This window comes from Sturnus vulgaris, chromosome 19, assembly GCF_052056855.1.
Source record: "Sturnus vulgaris isolate bStuVul1 chromosome 19, bStuVul1.hap1, whole genome shotgun sequence".
NCBI classification, from domain to species: Eukaryota; Metazoa; Chordata; class Aves; order Passeriformes; family Sturnidae; genus Sturnus; species Sturnus vulgaris.
The window spans coordinates 3,376,593-3,398,196 of record NC_142261.1 but is presented as its reverse complement, the minus strand read 5'-3'; the positions used below and the strand labels follow the sequence as shown (position 1 = coordinate 3,398,196).

Below are 21,604 nucleotides of genomic sequence, written 5' to 3'. Positions count from 1 at the left end.
AGCTGGCGCCCCGCCCAGCGCCGGGGCCCTCACCTCACCTCAGCACGCGCGGCGAAGATGGCGGCGGCGGCGGGCGGCGGGGCGCGGGGGCGGAGCGGGCGGCTCTGACCGGGCACCGCGGGCGGCGAGGAGCGAGCCCGGAAGGAGCCCCGAGAGCTCCGCGGGCAGCGGGGAGCTGGCACAGCCCCCCCTCGGGGGGCGGTGGCGCGGAAGTGGGGGTGGCGGGGTGCTGCCGGTGAGCCCGGCCGTGAGGGGCAGCGAGGGCGGGTGAACCGCAGCCGGAGGGACGCAGGGCTCGGAGCGGCGGCGGCGGCGGCGCGGGCCGGCGGGCAGGGGAAGGAAGGCTGGCGCCCTGCGGCGGGCGCTCGGCGGGCAGGAGGCGGCTGCGCCGGTGGCTCCCCGCGTTCCTGGCGCTCGGCTGCTGGGCGCCCCACGCCATGTTCTCGGTGCTCTCCTACGGCAGGCTGGTGGCGCGGGCGGTCCTGGGCGGCCTCTCGCAGACGGACTCCCGCGACTACAGCCTGGTGACGGCCAGCTGTGGCTTCGGCAAAGATTTCCGCAAGGGCATCCTCAAGAAAGGCATGTGCTACGGGGATGACGCCTGTTTCGTGGCGCGGCACCGCACCGCGGATGTGCTGGGTAAGTGGCCGGGCCGGGGGCTGAGGTGGCTTCGGCCTCGCGGTGTGACCTCCCCTTTCCTTCCCGGAGCTGCACATGGCGAGCGGCTCAACCCCCAGTCTCAGACAAAGGAGCTGGTTCTGCCTGTCAGTGTCACCGTGAGTTCGCTTTTTTAGCTTCCCGAGGAAGCTGTCGGGCTCTTTGTTGCAGCTCTGCCCGCCTTTGGCGTGGGGGGTTGTGTGTGCCGGGTGTCCTGGCCCAGCACGGCCGTTTCACCTGTAAGGCCCGCTGGCTCCAAAACTCAGAGAAACAGCTCCCAGTGCGTTTCACTTTCTGTCTTTCTTTAAAACCTAACCGAGCCCCGTGCATATGCATTGCATTTAAACAGACGAGAGCACTTGAACAGGCACTTCCTGATTTTAACGCGTGCAATGTCCTTGTCAAGTGAAAGGCAGAGTGACATTGAGACTGGAATCAAATGTCAAACTTCAGTTTCGTTGTTTGTTCTGGCCTGATTGTGCTCTCTGGTTTAGAATCACGGGCAAAATTAATCTTAAGGGTTCAAATTTTAGAAGTAGTGGATAATTATGGATAATCAGTTGAATTTTCAGACTATGGGCAGCGTTGCTTTTGACAGTGCTTTGACCTTTCTCCTGTGTACTCAAGGTTGAATTTGACTGACTGACACTCTGCACAGGTTAGCTGTGGTGTAACAGAAGCAAATTTCCTCCAAAACTTTGAAACCTTAAAAAAGCTTCCTCCTCCCTGCTCCTGTCTATATTTGTGGGGTTTTTGGTTTTTTGGGGGTTTTTTTGTTTGCTTTTTTTTTTTTTTTTTGCGTTTAGTTGTTTTAAACCGGTGAGGTTGCACTGTGCTATCTCATGCTGTGGAATTGGTCGGTGGTTCTTCAGTTTGGCGCTGTCATTGTAACTTGGTTGCCATTTAACAGAGCCCAGACGTTTTCCTCAGGAAGCTGCAAGTTGGTGCTAGGTAACAGTTATTGCTGGTTTTTCTCAGGAGAGCTGTTACTGTAAGAGTGATGCCACAGCTTTCAAGATGTGGAAGGTTGGTGGGTGCATTTTAGACACTCTGCATCTTCTCTGTGGTTCCTCTTCCAGATAAACTTTTTGGGATTAGAATTAGCTGTTGGACACCCTTCCTTTAGCATGTGACTAACCCTGCCTGCCTTTAAAGTTCATGCTAGGCCAGCACTGATAAATAACTGAGCAATTGGTGTTTGCCCTTAAGAGAAATGCAGGATCTCCTGTACTTTGAAGTGGACTCTGTGTGGGGAAGGGACAGATTTAGCCTCTTTTCAGGATGTTTTGGGGATTTTGGCCATATTTGGTAATTGCTGTATGTGGACCTACAGTTTGTCTTGTGTTCCTGCTGGAATCAACAGAGTTGCATTTCTGAGTTGGTCTTTGCATTAATTTTCATGGCAACTTGGAAACAAACAGAATTGTAGCTCCACTTAAGGCTCAAACAGCAAAGAGGGCAGCAGACTCAGGATGCCTTCAGTACCACGAAGCAAATAATTTAAATAGAAAATCGGTTGGTTTGTTTAGTTTTGGGATTCCTCCCTTGGTAAAGCTATTTTTATGTCACTTCTTTATTGGTTTTTTAATATACACACTTAAAACCCAAAATCTCTGTACTTTCTGCAGAAATAGGTATGTTCAGGTGGGTTTTGATGCTTCTACCTTGATGCTTTTTCTTTTTCATCTATTTGTAGCTCTTAGGTTTACAAACATAAGAGTTTTCTCCCAGTTTGTGCTGCTGGGATCATCTCATTACTCTCTCAGCCAGCTCTTTTGCACTGCTGCAGAGACAGTTTCAGCACCACCAGTATTTTCCTGCCCTCAATTCCTCTTACTCCTATCACAAATCTAAGGTTCCTTAATAATTTTTTTTTAAAACCCTCATAAATTTTGTGCTACTTCAGTACCTAACTCTACACCTCAACAAAATTGAGGTGCACTGTTGGGTTTCAAACTTAATTTTTTGACATTTAAGGAAGAGGCTCAGGTGGTTTGAGCCAAAGTGAACAGTTGACACAGTAAATTTCAAATGTATCACTTGGAGTGAGTAGTCATCAGTGACAAAGGCAGGTCAGATAATTAATGTAAAATTCCTCTGTGCCAGTGTTCTCTAGAACCAGTGTGTTATGGAGAGGCTGTGTGGGATGGATTGGGTGTGGTGGAGCAGTGAAAGAACTACTCCCAGCCTTTGGCATGAGTGCTTGGGGATTCATTTTCTTAGGTCAAACAAGAGTTGACTTGGCAGCGTGTTTATAGCAGAATCAAAATGCTAAACACTTCTTTTGTTGTATGTGTGCTGTATAGTTCAAAGGCTGAATGTTTAAGTGTCTTCCAGTCTGAGCTTTATCCTTTCACAGTAAGATCAGCAGAAAGCTGAAGAAGATTCAGGTTTTTTCCAGTCCTCCCATACCATAGTTGTTCAAGGCCTGTTACTGGTGTATCTGGAACATACCTGTCAATTTTGCATGTTTTCTTCCCATTCTGAGCACAGGGAGAAACAAGAAGCTCAGAACAGGAGTTTTTCCTTAGGGATCACCCTAAGGAAAGGAAATGGCTTTGCTGCTAATGTTAATCTCTAGAGCTTTACAATTCAGGCCTGTGTTTCCTTTCTCTGCTGCTTGTACCACGATGTACTTTTCTGTTCATTCACTGCCAGTGTCTTGGGTGTTCAGATCCTCAGAGTACTGAAATCTCTCACTGAAATTTGGGAGACGTTCTGTACTGCTTCATGTCTGATGCCTTTGGAACTTTTGAGGACAGAAATATTGTTTTTTTTCAAAGTTGAAAACCAAAACTCTGACACGTTCGTTTTTTTCTCATTAGCATGCAAGTAGGATTTTTACTACATGGGGAACAAGCCAGATTTTTAAAATTAACTTAAACAGTTTTATAGCCACTTCACTAATTTACCAAAAGTAAACATTAAAGCCAAAATTTTCGCCTCTAGAAATTTTGAGGTATCACATGCTGGTGATTTTCCCTTAATTTTGGGATCTGCCTTTTTTTGCTTGTTCTGGCCTTATCAGGCTCCTGATTTCTTTGCTCGTTTTTTATGGATTTTCCAAGCTGTTGTGTGACTCATTATTGAAACATTGCAGCAGCCAATGCGCATCCCGTGACAGCAGCACTTATACAATGTCTGTGCTGGGTACAAGGTTGGGTGTAGCCAGTGTGACTTGACTCTTCCAAACTGTTTCTGTCCCCCAGGAGTAAGGAAAAACTGTCTGGCAGCAGGAAACTCTTTGTTCACTGCAGAGTTAAAATTTGACGGTTGTTCTGTTTGCTACAAATCTTGATTTTTAGTTTTTTTGGGGGAGGGTAGTGTCTGTGTGCTGCAGGGTAGTTACTCTAAAGTGAAACGAGCTGCACTTGGTTTGAAAATTTTGTCAGCAGCCTGTATAGGAGGAAGGTAAAACTGCAGAGTGACAATGTCCTGGAATATTGTTATGTCACTGTCATCGGGAAAAGTAAACTTCAACACCTAAAAGGATTTGTAGATGAAATGTCAAGGTTGTTCTGGCAGCTGTTGAGGAGGGAGGGATCCTTCCTCGGGCGCCTGAAGGTTGTAGAGGCCTATGTTAAGTGGTTTATTTGGTATCATACCTATTAAAGAGATTGCTGCCTTATCACAACTTATCACACTAAAGGAGCCCACAATCGCCCTCCTCCCTCGGAGTCACCTTTCACCTACTGTGTGTGAGAGCTCAGGGTGCTGAGAGGCAGCAGTCAGAGATCTGCAGGGCTGCACACGTGTCTTTGTTTGGAACAGGTCACAGGAAATCTTCTGTTTAACGTGGGAGCATCAGTGGCATTTGTAGGGAACCTACAGATTGAGAACCACCCCATTAACAGTCACTGACTTTGTCAGCAGAGCTGCTCTGGAGCAGCATTGAATGTAAGCTCTGAGAATTAAACTTAGATCTGCTTATTCTTCTTTCCCACAGTTTCTGCAAGGATGCTGCACACAATTCAGGTCAGAATTTCCAGTTAAACACTAGTTTTAGCTGTAAATCCTAAGATGCTTGTTGATGACAGCCAATTTTCCATTTATACACAGATCTTGGCCTGAAGGAAGAGCAGGTTCTGTCAGAAATCAGGGGGAAATAAGCAAAGCTGAACGCAGTGCAGGGTTAATCATACCTATGCCATAGGAAGCATTGGAAAAATCTCCTGCTCTTTGCTCTGGTTCATCCATGCTGTGAAAACTGAGCCTGAGATGGGTCAGGCTGGCAGGGATTTATTTCAGTGTCTGCCCTCAGTACCTGTCCTTCCTCAGCAATTCCACTGTCACTGAACACCTTGAGAAATTAGGTAATTGTAACTGGGGAATTTTTTATAAAGCCTGCAGAAATAATTTATAGTTTAGTATTCTCCTGGAGCTCCCCAAATGCACTGAGTGATTTCTCAGGCTTCAATAAAATAGGGAGGAAATGTACCTGGTAAAAATCTGCTTCAGGGACAAGTGTGCTGTAGCAGAGGGGAGAAATAGATAAAAGGAACTGTTGCTTTCTTCTGGGAGCAGATGCACAATTTAGTGTTTGCAGTTCTGTGTTTCTCCTTCAGTTTGTTCCTCAAGATCGTTGCTCACTTTGCCTTTGCTTTTTGCTCCCTGTTGTCACCCAGTTACTCTTCCAGAACCTTTCTGTTTCATGCAAGGGTAGTTTAAGTTTTACTGTAACAGTGTGAATAAGTAACCTTTCCTTCTGTAACTTGTTAGCAGTCACACACAGCCTGCCCTTGGGGATTTGTGTTTAATTGGGTTATTTCTTTGTCAAAACCCTGAGGGGGGGGATAGACACCCTTAGATTCTGACAGATCCAGGGAAGCTGCTGAAGGTCAGTGCTGGCTTTGAGCATTGGATTTGCTTTAGATGGAGAACCTGTCTAGGTGTGTGATTTATCCCACCACTGATAAAACAAGAAATCTTATCGTTTTATCTCAGTTCTGACATTGATAAATACTAGGTGCTGTATTTCAAACTTGGGTGGTGCAACTCATTGCACTTTTTAACCATTTTAGCCTCCGTATTTGATGCAAAGTTCAGTTATAAATATATCCTTTTGATGTTCTTTCAGCAGTGATTCATTGCTATTTCAGGTAAGGATCTCAAGAAATTGAAAGTTCAGTAGGATGTGCTGAGTGCCTTAGAAAGTTAATTGTGGTTGATGCAAAAGTAACTCCTGCTGACACACTTGTGCCTGCCTGGTGCTTCTCTGTGGGATTTTTATTCTTAGCTGATGCAGTATTTCAAAATACCCAGCTCTAAAGAGATTTTTGGGACAGGGTGGTACTTTTGGACTCTGACCGTGGGCAGGTTAATTTGCCAGCTAACCAGAACTGCCCCTCATAACTTTATTTATATTAAACAGGGTTTGATCAGTATCAGGGCTTTGTTATGAACTTTCAGGCTGTTTAGTTTATATTTGTTGTGAGCCAGGCAGAACACCTGGATCTCACTCACACAAGTGAGTGGTGAAAAGCAGATATTGCTGCTTTCAGCACTGGCTGGATTTCCCTGGGCTTCTGCAGGGAAATCATGTTCTGGCAGGCAAAACAACTTCACATTTGCATTTCAGCTGGTATCTTATCCCAGGTGCTTTTAGCATTTTGAAATCAGCTTGAACAGGCTTCACAAACATCTTCCCTGGCTCAGTTTCAGTGCTGCAGCATCAGTCATTTGTGCTTTGTCTTGTAACTTCCTGACAGGTGTTTCTCTGAGAGAGATTTTGATTTTCTGAATCTTTGAGGAGTTAGGAAAAGTCAGTTTTTGGATTGACACGTGCAGCAAGTATTTTATCTGGCAGGCTTATTTCTGTATTTTCCAGCACAAGGCAATGTACTGGAGTGTTAACTCTGAGATTCTGAAAGGTCTCTGTAATGCAGTTAAATACTTGAGAAGTATTTATTCTTCTGAAGTAATTTATTGTGAAATTTTCAGTTGCTTTATTTACAGTGGTGGTTCATCTGGCTGCAGGCATTGCACTGTCACGGGATGTCTGTGTAATTTCTGCATGGACTTGAAAAGGGAATAGCCACAGAAATCTTCTTCCTGTAAAATTTTCTCATTTACTGAATGGCATGAATGAAAAAAAACCCCAAGGTTTGTGTACAGCTCAATTTCAGCAGTTCTCAGCCATGCAGTTTGTGTTAAATGTCCTGTGATTCCTAATTTATAACATGGTTAATACTGGAACACATTGGTTTATGGCTCAAAGGAAACCCTCAGTATTTGTTGAAAAGGTAATTCGTTTGAATATATACCTTATTTTTTTCTTGGATGAAAGAAAAGTTATTATATAAAAATAGAGCTTGGCATTATTCCTTGGGAGTGATCCTGCCAATAGCAACACCTTTGAATTTTCTTTTGATGACAGAGGGAAAACCTGGTATTAATCAAAGCTGAGTTTTTAGTTTTTGCTACATCTGCAGTTTGAAAGAGTTTCACTCCTTGTTTGCTGTATATAAAATAGCACAAAGTTTACTTAAACTTTATTCTCATTTACATTTAATCTATTTCAGCAGCAGTTTATTCAAACTATTTCAAAATCACATATTCCTTTCCCACGTGAAATTATTCAGTTTACTGAGATTGCAGAACGTAAAGATCCTGGGTTTATTTTAAAACCATATTGAAGGTAGGACAGGATGATTAAAGGTCTTGACCCCAAACCTTTATAAACCCTCACCTTTTCCATTTGGGGCAAGGCCAAGAAATAGAGTTGGTATCTGCTGGGAGGTTGTGGAGGTGTCACTGAAGGGAGCCCTGGGGCTGCTCTGAGTGCAGTGCTTGTGTCAGCTCGGGGTGGAGTGGGAGCCAGGGGAGCTGTCCTGCTGCTGTGGGGTCAGGTGGGGCCAGTCTGTCTGTCCTCTCTGGTGAGGCCAGTCTGTCTGTCCTCTCTGGTGGGGCCAGTCTGTCTGTCCTCTCTGGTGGGGCCAGTCTGTCTGTCCCCTCTGGTGTGGTACCAGGCAAAGCCAGAGGAGCTGCTGGGGGATTTCTAGAGGGTGATTGCTTTGGAGGGCACTGGCAGAGCCTACTTAAAGCTGTGCAAAAAGCAGACAGGAAGGCAGGCAGACAAAGGCAGTGCATGGCTCAGGATAGAGTGTGAAGGGTGCTGCCATGATTCACATTTCCTGCCTGGAGTAAGAAATGAACAAAGAAAGTCAGATGGAATACTCATGTTTCCTTTAAAAATGGAATAGGTTTTGATAATTAACCTTCTCAGGTGTTTGCTGTGGTGGTTTCTGGTGCTTTGTGCCAGAGCTGCAGAGTTTGTGTTTCAGTGTTTCCCAACACTTATGTGAAAAGGTTTTCTGGATCACTTGAGGGAACTCTGCAACTTCTTTGTAACTGCCTTGGGAGCCAAGAGCTTTGGGCAGCGTTTGTCAAACATCTTTTCATTGCATTAACCGTGTTGTCAGTGAAGCAGTGCAGAAACACGTCTGGACTATGTTCATTTTAAAGGGAAGAAAATAAATGTTTATCTGCTAACTTCACATAAAGCACCATCATTTAACCTGAAGCTGAGTTTCAGTTTCAAGTTCCAGATCTAGAACCTTTTCTTTATGATCTCTTCTTCTAGACTTGTCTGTATGGCAGCAGAAAGCAAATGGTTAATCCAGTATTAACCTGAGGTTGTGACACCTGTAGGGAGAGGATTAATCTGTACTTGAAGAATCTGGAAAAGTCAATTCTGAGAATCAAAGGTGCTTTTGCATTGAGCTTCTTCCGGGACCTCCTCAAAGAGGTGAATGCAGGGATCTGCATTCCTGTAACATTCTTCTGAGAAAACAGAGGGACAAAGCAGGTGTCTAAAAGGTTGTGCACTATTTTAGGGAGAAATCTGATTAATGTTGATAGGCTGTTGAGAATCTGGCGATAACCTCTTGTCAGATTATAGTTCACGCCAAGGTCGGCTCTAAACCTTCCGTCTCAGTTTCAGACCATGTCCCGTGTGAAGGGCGTTTGGACATGAGGAAATTGACTTTTATCTTCTCACTCACATTTTCGTGCCTTTGTTAATAGTTTGTTTGTTTTTTTTCCCCGAGGAGACTGTCCTTCAGCACAATCTGAACACTGAAATTCGCTTTTTGTGCTTTTATCATGAACATATTTCAGCTTTACTGCGTTTTGGAAATCTCTGCTTGAAATGGTTTGTCCCATGCTGAGGATCAAAAAGATGTTGGGGAAAATTTCCACATAGTAACATTCTAATCTCAAATAATACCTTCAGCAGTATTTTGCTTTTATCATTTAGGCAATTGGAAGAAGTTCAAAGCTGTTGAATTTAATAACCTGCAGAAAATGTGTCTGCTGCTCACCTCCCTCTGATCACCCCCTTTCCATGACCACAGTCACTGTTTTCCTTGTTGCTTAGAAGCTTCCCAGGCTTTGGCAGAATTGGTCTAATTTTCTAATATCCAGGTTATTTTGAATAACTCTGAATCATAGTCAGTTTTCATTCTCTTGCTTGGCTGAAGCTGTAAGCAATAAACTCTCTTTGAAAAGTGTAGGTCCCAGAATTGTGTTGGTTACATGGATTTTGGAAAACACTTGTAAAATTGAGATTTATTTTCTACAGAAATTGAAAACACCAAATAGAAATCATTGTCCTTCATATGAGGAGGTAGTCTGAGAAAAATGTGCTGCTGAATAGCAGAAAATTTTCTGTGTCATTTCTGTATTAGTTAAAATGTTGACCTTGACTTTTAACATTAATAAAACCTCTTCCCTTTTAATGGACTGATGAGAGATTAATGGGATTGAATCCCCACCTTCCCCCCAAATATCCCATTATTTGTTCTCTAGTGGAGTCACCCTCCTCATTCTCAGCATTAGACTTTCACCTTCCTTTCAGCATTCAGATGGTATTTGGAGATGTGTCTGGGAGCTGATACCAGAAGTTATCTTAAAAATACTCAGAAATTTATTTGTTAATCAAAAATATTTTCCAGGCATTCCTACATTTTAGTTACAAAATATCATAAGTGACGTAAATAATGAAAGCCCTTGTTTTGAAAGCCATTTCTGTTGAGGTAACTGTGGTTTTGTGTTTCCTTGCAGGGGTGGCAGATGGTGTTGGTGGCTGGAGAGACTACGGGGTTGACCCTTCTCAGTTCTCAGGGACTCTCATGCGGACGTGTGAACGTTTAGTGAAGGAAGGACGGTTTGTTCCAAGCAATCCTGTTGGAATTCTCACTGCAGGCTATTGTGAGCTGCTGCAGAACAAAGTACCTTTGCTCGGTAAGACACCAAAAAGATGTCAGTTCAGTCTGGGTTGTGTGTGTGTTACACTTGGGCTTACTGAAGGGTGCCTGAATCTCTTGTCATTGTCTGCAGCAAATCTGCAGGCACTTAACTTTATTAACTGAAAATACAGAAATGCAGTTGCCTTGGTGGCATCCTCATTCTCTAAAACTGTTTTAATTAATTTAGTATTGCAGGGAGTGTTGATGTGTGTGTATTTATATATAAAATAAAAGGCTTTCTGTGGGAAGGGTGAATTCACCAGAGTTTGCAGAGTGAGTTCTGCAGTGGAGCATGCTGTGCACATGTGCTCACTCTGTATTTTATATGTATAAATAACTGTTCTCTGCTGAAAACTCTTCATGGTACTGGTTGTGGCTTTCTACTTCAGTTATGCAAGGAGAAATATTTTCTGAGGATAGTTGGATGTAGTTCTGCTCATTCCTGGCCTTACTCTGCTGCTGTTGCCTTTTATGTCCAGTGGACTGAAACCCCAGTTGGTTGACTTGAGTAGTTCATATCATACAATGTCTGGTAGCATTACTTTTATAAATCTTTGTGGGGGGATTCATTACAGACCTTTCTGAAAGCCAGCTGAAGTAGATGCTTCACATATTCTGTGTCAGCCTTGATGGGACACAGGGCATTCAGCTGCCTGGGGACTGGGAGCAGATAGAGAGGCCACGCTTGGTCTCAGCTGACAACTCTGCCAAGGGGCCACTTCTCTAAAGGCCATGAGACCTCTTCTGCACCAAGAAAATGTTTGCCCTGCACAAAATGCACGCAGCTCACCTGACCTTATCTCCTGTGCCAGAGCAGTGCTGTGTGAGCTATATTTAACTTGTCTGCTGAGCTGGGAGCAGATGTTCTCGCATTATACACCGAAAGAATAGGTTGGAACCTCAGGAGTGACCTTAAGTGTCACCAAAATAGCAGTGGTCGGTAATGACTTTAGGATTTGGTGTGTTGAATGGTGCTTATTTGTGCAAAGCAGGTGTAGCTGTAAGGGAGCTCCGAAGTGGGGCACTGGCAGAGCTCTCCCCGTGCCTTTGGAGACAGAGCAGCTCTGCTGGGCTTGACCTTTGCAGTGCTGAAAAGCAGCGTGTGCTGAGTCACAAGATCTGCATTCCACACATGGCCTCCTGGTTACACTCGGCTAATAGAGTTAGAATTTGAAACTAATGATCCTTAGTGTTTCTCCTGTAGCTGAGAACAGTATTTTTAGAAGGAGGAATAAAACCCTGGAATTACCACAGCAATGAGCATTTAGTGTTTATTTAAAATAAAGGGACAGGAGAAGACTTCATTAAGGAAGATTCATTAGGCAGTAACTTCTCCTTGCTGTTGTGCTTTAAGCCTGGCTACTTGGTTCATCAGGATTGAATCCAGAAAATTATACAAAATAAAACTGAAATGGGAGGAAACTGTGCCATTTGTTTAATCACTCTTGTGTTGCAGCACAGTTTTGGACGCTGTCATGTATAAAATCAGATTTTATTTCCAGAGATATTGCTTTGACTTAACATTCATTAAGGATGGAGAAGGTCCTGTGTGCTCACTAGAGAACAGATTCAGGGCAAGTGGATTGCAGGGAACTCTGTATTAGAAAGGGAATTGTCTGGAGCAGGCAATGCCTGGAGCCAGCTGGACTTCTGCACTAGCAAAGCTGATCCTAAGCTTTGCTCACTGCAAGCCTCTGGTCTGTCCAGCATGGAGCTGTGCTTGGAAAATCCTGCTGGAAGAACACGAGGGTAGAAGGTGAAGACAGTTCACGAGCTGGTGATAGGGCAGAAGTGCTGTAGTTTATTTTCCCCTTTTGGGGACTAAAAGGTGTTTTGGTGGCTGTGCTGTCCTGTCCTGTCTGTAGAATTGAGTGATTGCTGTTTGCTGTGAAGGACTTTGGGTTTCTTTGCAATACAGCATTTTTGTGGCTTGCAACCAAGCACAGTTGGTGGCTGCTTCCCAGTGAATGAATGGAGAATTCCTCAGTGCCCTCAAGCATGGCTGGGATTGTTCCAAGCACAGTTGACATCATGTTTCTGCTATTACTTCAATTTTGGAATAGTATTTGTCTCTGAAACATTTTTTTTCTTAAACTTGAGGAGTTGGTATCCTGAAGATGTGACAAGATTATTATTTTTTAAACCTGAAGCAAGCTCTGCAGAGCCAGGCTGGGAGGAAAAGTATTTCATGTTCTGAGCAGAGAAATGCAGCAGGACCTAATACTTAATTGCAAATAGATTCTGTACTTGGTGTGGTTTATTTACAGCTGATGAGTGGAACTGTGTGGAGAGCTCCTAGCATTGTATGGATGCTACTAGAATTCTATTATCTCCATGATTTTGGAATTTCAGTATTTTATGGGAGTTCTTTAAATCCGGTCCTATAGCAGAATGTGCTGACATATGTTGGGATGGAAAACTGTAAATAAAGCCAAACAAAACAGATATTTGTCAGCATAATGTGTTTACCAAAATCAAAGCAGGAAGAGTGACTTCTACACAAAAATCATAGCTTGTATAGCAAAGATTTCTAGCATTTTCCTAGTTTTATTTTGTATTAGTTCTGGCATTGAGTATTTCCACTTCTCCTGACTTTTAAGCTTTGCTGAGTGTTGTAATAATAGAACTATTGATCAGATCAGTGAGAGAAGAAGCAGTTTGTGTAAAGCTGACTGCAGTGTCTGTGTTTGCAGGGAGCAGCACAGCTTGTATAGTAGTCCTGGACAGATCAAGTCACCGTTTACATACAGCCAACTTGGGAGATTCTGGATTTTTGGTGGTCAGAGGTGGAGAAGTCGTCCATCGATCCGACGAGCAGCAGCACTACTTCAACACTCCCTTCCAACTGTCTATAGCTCCACCAGAAGCAGAAGGAGTTGTCTTAAGTGACAGGTAAGGGGGAGGAGGAACCTTAATTTTTGATCTGTGTGTGTGTGTGACCAGCTCCCAAAAAGTTGCAGTTTTGCTGCTGTGGAGCCCTTCTGTACCACATAGAATATAAACACATATCCAGTCAGGTCCTGCACCTGCCACCCTCCCTCTGTGGGTGCCATGAACATTTCTCACCTTGTACTTAACTATGGACCTGTTGCACAACCTGAATTTATTGGACAGTTCGTGGTGGCATATTCCCATAGCCATGGGTCTGTTCTGATCCATGGGAAGATGTCACCCACTACAGCTGGTGTGTGGACAAGTGGCTGGGCTTCCCAGCAGAGCTTTGGTTCCAATCCCTGCCTGTGCTCCCCTGGGAATGTTTGGAGTAGCTAATTTAGATATCTTGGCACTGAGGTTGCAAGTGCTTGAAGAATAGAGCAGAGGGACATGTGACTGTAACTTGTGTTTCCAACTTGCTGTTTCCAGCAGCATATTGTATTTGACCAAAACCAGCAAAAAAACTGTTTGGCAGAACACCAAGCTGGGAATGAGAGTATGAGGAAAGGACAATCTGTTCACAGAAATGAGTTGTTTCAAAGGCAGGCTTGTTCTTGTGTCTTCCCTTAGGAATGTTAGGCTGATCCATCCTGACTTTATGAAGTCTCACCAGTAATATGAAATAAACTCAGAAATAACCAGCTTTCAAATATGTGTTAAAATGCAGCTTTCAAAATGTCTCACTCATTAAAGTGATATCCCTCATCTGAATATAAGGAAGTGGTAACAGGATCTTCAGAGAGTGGCCATGGAATAAAGGGAATGCAGTAACCAGCTAAAGCTTTGGACTCGATGAGCTTGAATCTTTTCCAACCTAAATGATTCTCTGCAGTATCAGGGCTGGTGCAGCAAAGATTGGGACTTCAATCCAAAATAGCTCTTTTTGGAAGTGTTGGTTAAGCTGTTGAAACTCCTGACCATTCTTGTGTGTGGTTTTATTTCTTCATCCTGCAACTGCTGAGGGGAAGCCAGGGTAGGACTCTGAAATTAGAACCCTTCAGTAATCCAATCTCTTTATTAGACTAAAATTAAATTATCTTTTGACATTTCAGAGCTGTAAAAAAATCTTTAATTTTTCTGAGATTCTCTATCATCCGTAGGAGCAGCATAAAAACAAAGAGCAGAAGGATAATTGATAATGTCCAGTGGAAGTCAGGGAAGCCAAGTAATCTGAGTCATCCAGTAATAAGGAAAGCACAAGATAAATGTGCTCCCACACTTCAGCTCTGAATCATGATTACAGCTTTCTGCCTGGTTCCTGCACTGTTCCTGACGTTAATTAGTACTCATGCTCCTTGTCGAAACGCTTCTCCTGTCCTTTTTTATTTGTTGTCCCAGTTCAGTGATGAATTTGGCTATATATGGGCATAGGCAGGCAATCTTAACTCCATCAGCCTTCCTGAAGCTACACTTCAGTTGAGCAAAGCAGCTCCTCTGTGCTCTGGCAGAGCCCAGTGGCCTGGGATGCAGTGAATTCTCCTTTTTACAGACCCCTGAAGAGCCTTTAAAAATGAAAGGCTTGTTGTTACGTTGCTTCTGAGAATCAGATTTTGCAGCAATATTCATGCCCAAACTGGGTGTTTTCTCCTCCTGGTATTGTGTAATGTGTTAGAGACAAGCATTCCAGCAGACTCTGGTCTCCTGGTAGTGATTTCCAGGCATGTTTCATATTCCATTGAATTAGAAAGTGATTCAGAATCCTGAAGTGTTTGGGCCAGGCCTGTTATGAATTGTTCTTTCAAGTATCACTCTCTTACATTTTCGAGATGAGCAGAAGGAAGCCCTGAGCTGCCATTCTGCTTGCTGGTTTCCATGGAGACACACTCCTGAAGCAGATTAGTTTGCAGGATTGTTCATGTGGGAATTTTAACTGCAAATCCTGGGTGTGGGAGCTGGAGCAGGACCTGTTAGCAGCCACAGGGACTGTGGTGGGGCTTTCCTCACAGCCCATCCTGGGGCTAAAGCTCCACAGTGAGTGATTACTCCTTTTTCTTGCACAAACCCCCAGTGAGCAGTGAAGTGCAGAAGCTGTGGGTTTGCTGCTGGAGGTTTTGGTGTTTTTGTGAGGGCTGGAGTCCTTTAACCTCTGTTCATCCCCAGCCCCGAGGCTGCTGACAGCACGTCCTTCGATGTCCAGCTTGGGGACATCATCCTGACGGCCACAGATGGACTGTTTGACAACATGCCTGACTACATGATCCTGCAGGAGTTGAAAAAGCTGAAGGTGAGTGTGTGTGTCCTCAAACTCTCACATCTTTTGTGCTGGCTAAACCTTTGTAGTTACTACCTTTACTTCTAATACCCAAAACCTTTGTGTTTTATATAAAAACCCCACCACAAAGTGCTGTATCCTTAAAAGGCTTTTCAGGTAATAGCCCATGGAGCAGGCCAAGGGACATTGACCCCAGAGGGCTTTCTCTTGGATTTGCATCCAGGCTGAATCCAGAAAGAGCAGCTTGGGCATAAATTTCCCAAGTGACAGCTGGTTCCATGTCAGTAACTGGTGAGGGAGGGAGAGGAGAGGAGAAGAGGAAGGGGAGGAGGAGATGGCAGGTGCTGCCTTTGGCAACACACTGCATGTGCAGGTTGGAGATGATACACAGAAAAACAGAGAAGCCTCTCCTGGGTTACTTGAGGGTGAGCTTGCACTTAAAATAAACTTCAGCTTCTCTAACCAGTAATTCTGACATAGTTTGGGCTCTGAATTGTGGGTTGCACGTGCTTGAAAATCTTCAGTGTTCTGTAAAAAAAAAAAAATCCTGTCAACTTTTCCACATTAGTGACCACAAATGTTCTTTTTAAATAGTAAGAATACATTAAAATATTTTAACTTGGCAGAGAACATTTAGCTTCAGGCTATTTACTTACAGAAAGGAAAGTACACTTAGGGAGATATCAATATGTATAAACTCCTTGAGGAAACTATTCTGCTGTGAAATGCAAATAAGAGAATTACAGTGGGGTTTTAAGAGAAATTTGGCCTCCTCTTATCCTGCAGCTCCACAGGTCACTAATGTGTCACTGGGGCTGCAGCCACCTCACAGCCTTGTCTGTGCAGTGTCCTGGCTGGCCACTGGAGCTGGAATTCCCTTGTGGAAGAAGGCTGAGCTCCACCTTTTGGCGTGTTTGGGAAAGGCACTGGAGTTCCCCAAGAGGTTCAGCCAAAAGTTAATCACATAAATGCCTGCTAATTCCCAAACCTGCAGGGGAGGCTCTTGAAATGACAAGGCATTTAAAAATGGCTACAGACAAAAAGAGCAGTGGTTGTCTGTCATGTTGGCTTGAGTGAGAAAAGGCTGGGAGGAAAGCAGCAGAATTACTGAAACAGGGGAAAAAATGTCATTAAAACACAGCCTGGAGAAGGTGTGTGTGCTCTCAGTGCATTTTTCTCATCTGACTTTAAAGTGCCCCTTCTCCCCAAGGGTGCTCTTGCCAGTTGGAGTGAGAGAGCCAGAGGTGCAAGACTTGCACTCAAGATAAAACAAATACTTCAGCAGAGCCTGAGGGAAGGTGATTGCAGGGTGCCCTGCAGGGACAGCTGCCAAATGCCCTGTTCCCTCCAGGTGACATGGTTTAGTCTGCTTTGAGTATTGTTCTTCTAAGTTTCTGAATTCTGGAAATCCTCCAAACCCACACCTTGAGCTGCTGGTGGGGATTTGAGGTCCTGGCCATCCTTTGTGAGGATCCACAGCTCTAACCCAATGTACAAAGCCTAAAGAACGGGGAAGGCTCTGTGTGCAGAGAGGAATCTCCAAACCTGACATAGATCAGCACAAAAGCTTCTGTAGGCATCTGAATGAGAATAAACTTCTTTCCTGATGAATTTAGAACTCCAACTATGAGAGCATCCAGCAGACTGCACGGAGCATTGCTGAGCAAGCCCACGAGCTGGCCTATGACCCCACGTACATGTCACCCTTTGCACAGTTCGCCTGTGACAATGGATTGAATGTCAGAGGTAAGAGCTTCTCCTCCTCCACTGCTGCTGTCTTGGAGAGATCTTTAGCAAAGTGAATTTCTGCTGTTCCAAAATCCTGTAGGAAAACAGAACAGTAGGAAATGTGGTTGGCAGGAGAGCACCAAGCTCGTGTGGGATTTGGCAGAGCCCCCAGGGCCTGCACAGGCCATCCCAGACCCAGCAGAGCAGGAGCCTCCTGTGGGGAAGCAGCTGGAGCATGGAGAACACAGAGCCCTGATTGTTTTATTTTGAATCTAATCTGTGCATTCCTGCCCCAGGAATCCTGCCTGAGATGAGTTCTCCAGCACTCCTGTACTTGTTGCTTGGATTTGGGTGTGTGGGTGGTGCTGTGTGAGGGTAGTTTTCTGTTTGGGATTTTTTTAAGGTCTCTTCTTCCTGCTGTGTTTCAGCTGAGGTTCTGCCCACTCTTTGGTAGATCTGGGTTTGGTTTTTTGGTTTAAATTTGAAACCCTTGTATCATTGGCATCCCCATACTGATCTCTCTGATGGTTCTACTGTGCTTAAAAAGGTATTGGTACAACACCTCACAGACATCAGAGCCTGAGCAAACACCTTTCTTTTAACAATATTTTACTTTAAAATAAATAAAGAAAATTCTGCCAGTAAAGATGTTCTTATCTCTGTATCAGAAGGGCAGGATTTCCTGCAAGAGCCTTAAGGCCCTTTCCTCAGGTAGTTGTCACACTTGGGCTCTGTGTCACTCCAAACTCACTCAGTAATGAAGCTGCAGATCTCCAGAGTCCAAGGAATTGGTTTGACTTCCCACATAACAAAACTTCTCTCCTGGGCCATTTTTCCAGGATTTGAGTGTGCTGCTCTGGCTGTTGAGGATTGAAAAATAACTATTAAAAACATTAAGTAGCTTTTAGGAAGACCTGAGGGTAATACAGTGCTGGAGAAGATGCTAAAGAGGTGTTTGATGTTTGATTTACAGTGGAAATTCCTGAGGAGATCTGATGCCATGGCAGCTTACATGTAGCAGTGTCAGGTGTTTCGTGCATTTATTCAAGAGTCTGCTGAAAACGGGCTTTGTGCTCTGCCAGCTACCAGCAATGTTCAAGGTTCTGACCTCCTTTTCACAGTTTGATCTCACTGGAGCTTAAAAGGAGAGTGGTTTTGTGCTGTGTTAAATGTCAGTGCACCCCTCAGTTTGCAAAGGAGAGGGAGGCAGAGTTTGTGTCTACTCAAACCAGGTTTTGAACACTTAGACAAATTTCCATGGGGAATGTCACAGCTGATCAGAAGACATGGGGTTTGATGCAATAAGAGGGTTTTTGCTTCCCTTGCAGGGGGGAAACCAGACGACATCACCGTCCTCCTTTCCATCGTGGCCGAGTACACAGACTGAGGCGCTGCCCGAGCTCCCCGGGTGTCCCGGCCGGTTTCCTGCTGGCAGGATCAGGATTGTTCCTTCCATCCTTCCTTCCCAGCTGCTCCAGGCTCCCTGAGCCCAGAGCCTGGCTCGAGACACAGCTGAGGCCCTTGCTAAGAACCACTCGTAGTCCACTGGTCTTGGTCTGCCAGCAAGAGATGGAGAAGCTCAAGGTTTGGAGCTTGTCTTTGAGAGCTTAGTCCTTGTCTGGAACAGGGGAGGATCCATCCCACAGCGTTGCTGCGTTGGAGATGTGACTTTCCAAGGAGTAGAATTGGTTGATCACCTTTCAAACTAGATCAATAGGTAACCCTCTGCACGAGGGCATATTACTCTATTTCCTAGGAACGTTCTCTGTTGTTGAGGGTGTGTTACAGACCCAGTTCCATAAAGCATAGTCTTGTTCCAGTGATAGCCGAGGTTTCGTGTTTCTGAGCTCCGGTTTTCAGGAGATTTATAACTGCTGTAAACATTCTGCTCTTGCCATCCATGGTGTCAGCCTTAGGAGCCTTTTCTAGTACGAGATTTCAAACAAACCTAGTTCAAGTTATATGGATGCAAATGTGTTTTGTGATTTCAGGTGCTTAACTGTGATCTTAAAAGTTCTGCAGATCATTCGTCCATAATGGGCCTGGTTCTGGATGTTTTGGCTGTGGATAATTATTATTATTATTTTTTTAAACAAAAATTCTAGCTCAGTCTCAAACAGCCGAGCTGGCCACAGTTGAGGTCTTTCAGTGTTTGAACCCATCTCAGTGTGGGCTGATGGTAAATGCTACGGTGGGAGATTGCACAAAACAGCTCATCCTCAACTCCGAGCGTCTTCACTTTGGGTAGATAATTCTGTTGTTGATATAAAACATAATTTGTGTTAATAATTGCCACTCTTGCTTGTAGAACAGAATATGCTGCACCAGTTTAAGTCCAGTTGATCCTTTCTGACTCAAACAGGAACCTCTTTGCTTCTGCTGCGGCAGCAGCAGCGAGTACGAAAATGGAAACTTCATGAATAATCAGCAAAGCTTACATTTCATTTGAACTAAAGTTTAGGGGTTTCAGTGATCCTTAATGATGTTTACAGTTATCTAACAGCCACTTTGCAATATGACATTTCCTTTTCAATGACAGTAGCTCACGTTTGTCCCCCCTTTTCCAGCCAGCTTTCCTTTTCCTTTCCTGAGGCTCATACGAAAGCTGAGAGCTGTAAAGATATATATATTTTTGGTCAGTTTTTCATTAACTTTTTTGCTGGTAGAGAAGTATGTAGAAATAAATTAAAGCCATGTTTTTATATATAAAAAGTCGGGTAATGTTGCTGTTTAGGTGAGTGCAGTTAAACTTGGTCAGTAAGGAATCTTACCTGCTCTCAAGAGGAGATTTTTACTACCTGGTTTATTGTATTAAAACTGTTTAAGTTTGAGGTTACCTCAACTTGTTTAAAGAATTTTTGTGGACTTGTACTGTATATTTGCGTAACTATGTCAAGCTTTTATTTAAGGTCATTTAACATGTACCATGTACATGTCATTTTACTATATTTCAGTGCATCATGCTTGTAACAGGCATTTCATTTATAATAAGTGATTAATTTGGGAGCTCTTCAGTAATTTATCTGCTATTCCTCAATTGGCATAATGTTAGATATCTTCTTTAAATCACCTTGTAATTACTTGTCAAAATGCCTTAACTACCCTAACTTGACCAAAATAGGATTTTGGTGAGGGTATGGGGAGGATTATATTAATGAAGAAAAAAAATTAATTAGTTTTGCGACACACGAACAGTGAGTGGTGGAGAACTTTGCACAACCTGTCAGTCCTTGTTGTTTTTAACCTGAACAAGCTGTCTCTGGCTGTCTTGGAGGAATGTATTCACATGCAGAACAGGGCTTTGTTTCTTGTTCGGGAGGGGCCTTTCTCTCCCGACCCTGGGTGTCTTTACATTTATCCAGTATTTACTCGCACGCTTCTGGATTAGAGCAGATTTGATCAATTCTTCTTTCCCTTTGCCCTTCCCTTCAGGCGACGCCCCCGTGGCCCCGGGCTGTTCTCTGCTCTCAGCACAGTCCCCAGCCCTCCCCGTTCCCCCTTCCCGGCTTTCCAGGCCTTTCCCTGGGGACGTGTGCGGGTCTGAGGGTCTGGAATTCCCGAATTCCTGCTCCCCCGGGGCCGGGCGTGCTCCCTGTCTGTATCCACAAAGCCTCATATCACACCATGACCTGTTGGGTTGTTTTTTTTAAATAAAGAACAAATTTGGGTTTTGATTTACAAATCATGAGTTTTTCCCTCACCGGGCACACCAAAGACCAGTAAAGCTTTTAGCTTTTCCATCTGTTTATAAAGCAATACTGTATTATAAAGAATTGATATTTTTATCACATGCTTGATTGTTTTGGGTTTTTTTTAAGACGTGCACTCTGAACATATCAAACCTGATTTTTTCCTATGAACTTAACGCTGTCTGCGCACAACTGATCTTTGGAGAAGGAAATGACAGGGCCCATCCTATCAAAAATAATTCCCAGCGATGCATGAAGCAGTAACACTTGCTAGGGGTTAGGTTAGTGGGAATGGTCACGACAGGAAGGTACAAGAAAGGTGTTCCCTGAGTTGGAAGCGAGTGGAGCACGGGCTGCCTTGGAGCTGCTGCAGAGGGATGTGGTTTGTTTTGGGAGAGGGATCTGGAGGAACAGGAGGAGCTTTGTGCCCCAGGAACCTGGGATTGCTGCAGCAGCTGCCCTAAGGATTGGGGTGGAACAGGGCTCAGATGTGGTGAATTGGAAAAGCTCTGTGGTTCCTTGCTACTTTCCTGGCTATCTTTGGGAGAGCTGCGACATACAGTCCTAAATGTCCTTTTTCAGGCTGAAAACAAAACCAAACCAAAAAGCAGATTTGGGACCAGGCAGTTACAAGTGAGTCGAGGAGAGGCGATGATCGGGCAGGGATGGGAGGATTTAGTGATGGAATGTCCCTCTCTTGGCAAGGGACCTCCTTTCTCCAGGGGAGGAGCAGCTGCTGTGTGGAGAACCTGACTGTATGCAGTAGTTTCTGACAAAGATAGCTGAAACAATGAAGCAAATCTGAGTCTGTATCTGAGGATGCTTTTTTGTTGCTGTTAAAATGAGACTATCATCTATGCTTACCTAAGAGGCAATTATGTGAATTTCATGTCTGAGGTATAACTTATGCAGGAATAGTTCTGTAAATACATTTAAATAAATTGTAAAGATATTTAATAAATATAGTATTTATACTAAAATGTGCTTTTTAAAGTCAAGTTGCCTGCACACCCTCTGTTTGTTGATGTGGGGATGTGGCTGGTGGCACATGGGCACAGCCAGGGCCGGGGGGCTGGGCTGTCACTGTGACCTCCCTGCACTGCTCTCAGATCCACACCTGAGTGACACCCAATGCC

General features: G+C 44.2%; 1 protein-coding gene across 1 annotated transcript; it reads left to right on the top strand.

The window, feature by feature from the left end:
- Nucleotides 1–197: 197 nt before the first annotated feature.
- Nucleotides 198–21,466, top strand: PPTC7 (protein phosphatase targeting COQ7). Its single transcript, XM_014875020.2, has 6 exons — nucleotides 198–639; nucleotides 9,721–9,900; nucleotides 12,599–12,797; nucleotides 14,940–15,063; nucleotides 16,668–16,797; nucleotides 18,108–21,466. Exons 1-6 carry the CDS (start codon nucleotides 438–440, stop codon nucleotides 18,164–18,166), a joined length of 894 nt encoding a protein of 297 aa, XP_014730506.1. The 5' UTR covers nucleotides 198–437; the 3' UTR covers nucleotides 18,167–21,466.
- Nucleotides 21,467–21,604: the final 138 nt, after the last annotated feature.

Coding starts and splice junctions, on each gene's coding strand:
- PPTC7 (XM_014875020.2), top strand. CDS start 438: ATGTTCTCGGTGCTCTCCTACGGCAGGCTGGTGGCGCGGGCGGTCCTG. Junction 9,901..12,598: donor GAACAAAGTACCTTTGCTCG/GTAAGACACCAA, acceptor CTGTGTTTGCAG/GGAGCAGCACAGCTTGTATA. Junction 12,798..14,939: donor GGAGTTGTCTTAAGTGACAG/GTAAGGGGGAGG, acceptor GTTCATCCCCAG/CCCCGAGGCTGCTGACAGCA.